This window comes from Buceros rhinoceros, unplaced genomic scaffold (genome assembly GCF_000710305.1).
Source record: "Buceros rhinoceros silvestris isolate BGI_N320 unplaced genomic scaffold, ASM71030v1 scaffold5204, whole genome shotgun sequence".
In the NCBI taxonomy this organism is placed as follows: Eukaryota; Metazoa; Chordata; class Aves; order Bucerotiformes; family Bucerotidae; genus Buceros; species Buceros rhinoceros.
The window spans coordinates 19675-24331 of NW_010409928.1; the positions used below are offsets into that span (position 1 = coordinate 19675).

A 4657-nucleotide genomic window follows, 5' to 3' on the forward strand; every position below is an offset into this window, starting at 1 on the left:
TAACATGAAATCTAAAATTTCTTTTAATTGTTTGTCATATTCCTTACTTATGTTACTGCTGCCATGATTTCCTTATGTTCTTTTTTTGCATTTTCTTAAGTAATGGTCTTTAAAAAAAACAAGGGGCCCTGTTCAGTGTGGTCATGGAGGCAAGGAAGAGGTCTCTCTTTTTCCTTGGTCCTCTACCTCCTGCACAAGCCTATCCTTTCCTTGACTTCTCCTTGCAGATTGCATTTATTCTCCTTTTCCTATTCTCGGCTTCTTCAGCAAGGAAAAGGTAAAACAATCACAAGTGAGCAGTATCTTGCCATAGCCTGCATCTTTTGGTTGGCAGTTCATGGTTTCACAGAAACCAAGTATTCTTGCAATAAATTTAGTGCAAGCCATGAATGAGCATAACCTCTTTCTCCGGCGGTATCTCAGTGCATTTACATTCCGTTGCTTCAATCTATCGAGAACTGAGCAACATGTAGCCGTAAGTTTTGTAAAGAGTCACCACGACAAGTCTCCAAACTGCTTGTTTTGACAGAAGACATATCTTAGAAATGAGAGAGAAAGGCTGAATCTTGAGTTAGGGTGTAACTCGAGTTATTTGCATTTTTTATAGGCAAGGATTGCTACAATATGCAGTATTTTAGCTATAAACACAGCTACAAATGTAGCTGTATCTACATAATCATATGCACAGATATCTCAGTTTATCCAGCAGAATGCCAGACAGTACATAGAATATGTAAACAGATCTGCCAAACACTTACAAAACAACTTTAATAGCAAGTGTCATTCTTTTCTGTAAAGTAGCTGTTTTTAACACACATGATCTAACTCTTGTTTGCTCTTTAAAGTTTTATTGTCTTGGCATTTTATACAGGAAGAGAGCATTAGCATACTCAGGAGAACTGCTAAAAGTAAAAGGCCTCAAGCTACCCACTGCATGGTTGATAGCATAAAGCATGGGATATAAAAACTTTTGTCTGATTGCTCACTTTACTTGTTTTAGAGTAGTGTTACTCTCAAGAGCATATATTCATGTTCTTTCTACTTCAAGTTTTATTACTTCTTTTGTATTATTTAATACATCTAAAGACACTTCCAAAAGACAAATTTTTCCATTTTGAAAAAGTAATGGTTTGGAACCTGATAAAATACATGAATGTTCACAGTGTATTATTTTCAAAGGCAAGTAGAATAAATGTGCAATAAAACAATTAAATGAGTGACAATAAACATTTCTATGTGATAATAGATATATTAACATGCCAAACAAAGGAAGAAAAACTCGGCAAAATATTTCCTCTAAAAAAGGTCAGATCAAAATGGATTCTCCACACACCAGAGCGTAGGTAAAAAGGGAGTTTGGTCTCAATTACTGTTACTGCTAAGCATCCTACTCTAGAAATTAAATGAACATTAAAAACGTGAAAGAAAAAAATGGAATGAAAAAAGGCAAATCAGATCAGCTGTTTTAAACACAGGAAAAAAAAGAGACCATAATTGTACATACATATTAAAAATCATCCTACAGTAAACTTAAATCTAAGTCTACTTAGATATCACACTGGTAATTATTATATAAATAACCTGGGAAACAATACCTCCAAGATACATGTTTTACTATTTAGTAAACAAGAAACTGCCACGTTTGACACCACTGATTAAGGCCAGGCATTTCTAAAGCTTCAGACACATTTCTGAAATCCACAATACATCAATTTTTAATACTTCCACTCTCTCAGCTCCATTAAAAAGATGGTAGGGGAAAGATTTTAGAGTAATTAATGATATAGTTAGCTGCTAAATATTAATAGGAATCGTAGTCTTGCATAAAATATAACATATAAACCTTGCCAATACAGACGCACCAGTAATTAAACTTGAATATGTAATTACACTGATTTATACGACAGGCAAAAAGTTACACTTTACTGGCTTCTATGTAAACTGTGGGCAACAGTTAAACTTTGCATTTTATGGTTTGTATAAATGGGCAATATCTCCACTGCAGTTCATAAATGGTTTAGAGACTCATATTTGAAATTACAATTCCAGCATGAACATTCTGACTATACCTTACAAACCAGGCTGTGAAAATGACCACCGAGATCAGCCTCCCATTACATTCAATGCTTGCAAGCAAGTTGAAGAGGTTTTTTAAAAAAAAAAAGCAGCTTACACTAGTCTCACTACAAAGTAAATGAAGATTCATCTATTTAAATGTTTACATACAGATGTTTAGTTTCAAACATACAGTTCCAGATGTTTCACTTACCATGTTTCAAAGAACTTTTGAATAATAATAATGTGTCTTAGAGAAAGGTATTTTTTTCTTGAAAGGATGCTAACTGCACTTACATGTGAGGCTGAGGGGAGCAGCCCGGACTGCTATTTCCATTACTGTCAATGTGATCCAGCGAACCATTGAGATCTTCATGGACTGCCTGCAGTAAGCCACTGGATGCGTTATTTATCAATCCCGGGTTACTAAGCAATGGTAAACTACTCTCTGCCAGAGCAGCCTAGCAAAATGAAGAGTAAAAATAAAATTATTAGTCCATGTGTATATACAAATCACTTCTAAATGTTCATACACATATGAATGAACATACACAAAGCAGCTCATTTTGGGTAGCTGTAGAGGTGGACAGAAGGATTTTGTGCATTTTCCAATTATTTTCATATTCTGAATACACCAGCATCTCTATTTCTGGTTTACTATTTCTGTTACATAGGTTTCATTATTTTCCCTTACTATGTTCCCATATTCATAGCACTTTCTAGTTTTACATCATTCTTTGACTTTGAATTACACTTAACCCCAATGCCCTTCCACACAATGTATGGCTCCTTTATAATGCAGGCAGCTGCTATACTTTAAAAAATGACCAGAACTTAACTCAAAATAAAAAAGTCCTGACATTTGCCTCTTCTGCATAAGAATTATATATTATAATTAAACTTTAAAGTTTTTGCCATGAGCACCATGTTCCCCAACACTATGATGTGAAATCATTTATGACAGCTTGGATAAATATTAATGCATATCCACATGCATTTGCAAAAGCTTCTATCAATCTAACATTTGCAGCAAAACTGAGTGTTCCAGATTTTGCCACAGGGTGTCCTTCTTGCTTCTTTACATCAAAAGTAGCATGAATAAGAACTAGTACTTCTTGCAGTGCTAGGTAACACAACTTACTGGGATGCTAAACCCAACTATTCAGAATGATCCATCAGGCCCACATAAACAAAAAAATAGGTAGCTCTATACCAAAGCATAACAGGAAGTTATATATGTCACACATAAGAACATAATTAGTGTGCGCAAAGAATAATTTAGTATTTTTTACCTGCAAGCTTGCATTAAGAGCTGCTCCATAGCCTAAGCTGGTGGGTATGTTTTTCACTAACGTTGGGCTTCTGAAAATAAACGATTTTTCAAAGTTTAAAAGACAGGCAGACATACTGGGTGGCTCATTGGGTTAATGGATGGTTTTTTCAGCTCAGAAGACCAGAGTTTTAAAAGGAAAAATGAAACAAAGTTAGGGGTAAAGGGGCTCAACCCGTTAGAACACAGTGATTTACTCGCATCAGAAAATCACGTGTCTTGCTGTAATTAGGCCCATGTGGAAATTTGCTCTGAGATCAGGGCCATAGTGACTTTAAAAGGTTCTGATCTCACTGACAGAATTTGACAGAGATATCTTTAAACTTTTTACAACACCTGCCTCAGCTACACTTGCTGCGTCATTTGTTTTTGGTTTTCTGAACTAACACTGGTACACGTTTAAATACATTACATACAACTATGCTAAGGTGCTGAATGAAAAGATCTTACTCTTCCCTCCCAGGAATCTATGCGGGTACAACAACATATAAATAACTGTAAATGAACAACACAGTGGATCAATTAGTTTCCAGCAAATCAAACATACTGTATTTAAATCAGACTGGAAGTACTATCTGCTAGATCAACATAGAGTTATATCGTCAATAAAATTAGTACCTAGGATGACTCCAGAGGTCAGATGGGTGGCTGTTTACAAATAGACCCATTACAGAAACAGAACACCTTCCTGCAAAGAAAAACCTCCAGCTTTCCTCTCTGCACCTTTGGTATTCTGAATGGTTTTATCAAAACTAATTATATACCCTAAAGGAATAAAAAGCATCCACAGAACCAGTCATACTGACATGGGATTAATTTGAAAGTAGGGCAGTAAGCATGCCAAAGGTCCTCCTGTGAAGGCTTCTCATGAATACTACCCTCATCAAGAAGATATTTTTGAGGTCAGTGCTGTAGTGTATGATACCTATATTCCAAAATGACCTTGAACGACTCCCCACTTCTGTCCAAGGTTTACCGTAAAAACAAGCACATACGAAACTCTAACACATGGGCAACATATGTACACAGGGCTATTTTTAATATATAGTAGAAGAACTTATGGTAGATGGAATTAAAATGACAAACATATGGTGAAATACACTGAAAAAACAAAACCATTATCGCTTTCCTCTGCAGCAAACTATATGGGAAAGGCAGGCAGGCAAGGAATGTACAGAAAATAGCGTTTACCGCAAAAAAGAAATAAATGTTAGCTCACTGAAGAGAATGCACCAGCATAGCTATTAGCTTGCTACATATTCTCCACATAAG

General features: G+C 35.6%; 1 protein-coding gene across 1 annotated transcript in view; it reads right to left on the minus strand.

Annotated features, from left to right (window-relative positions):
- Positions 1-2352: 2352 nt before the first annotated feature.
- The window catches only part of FOXP2 (forkhead box P2), a gene marked incomplete at both ends in the record, with an annotated part of 95810 nt that continues 93505 nt past the window's right edge, over positions 2353-4657 (minus strand). The window contains 2 exons of the mRNA XM_010135400.1: positions 2353-2516; positions 3348-3417. Of these exons, the coding sequence (XP_010133702.1) occupies positions 2353-2516; positions 3348-3417 (234 nt within the window). The remainder of the gene's footprint in view (positions 2517-3347; positions 3418-4657) is intronic.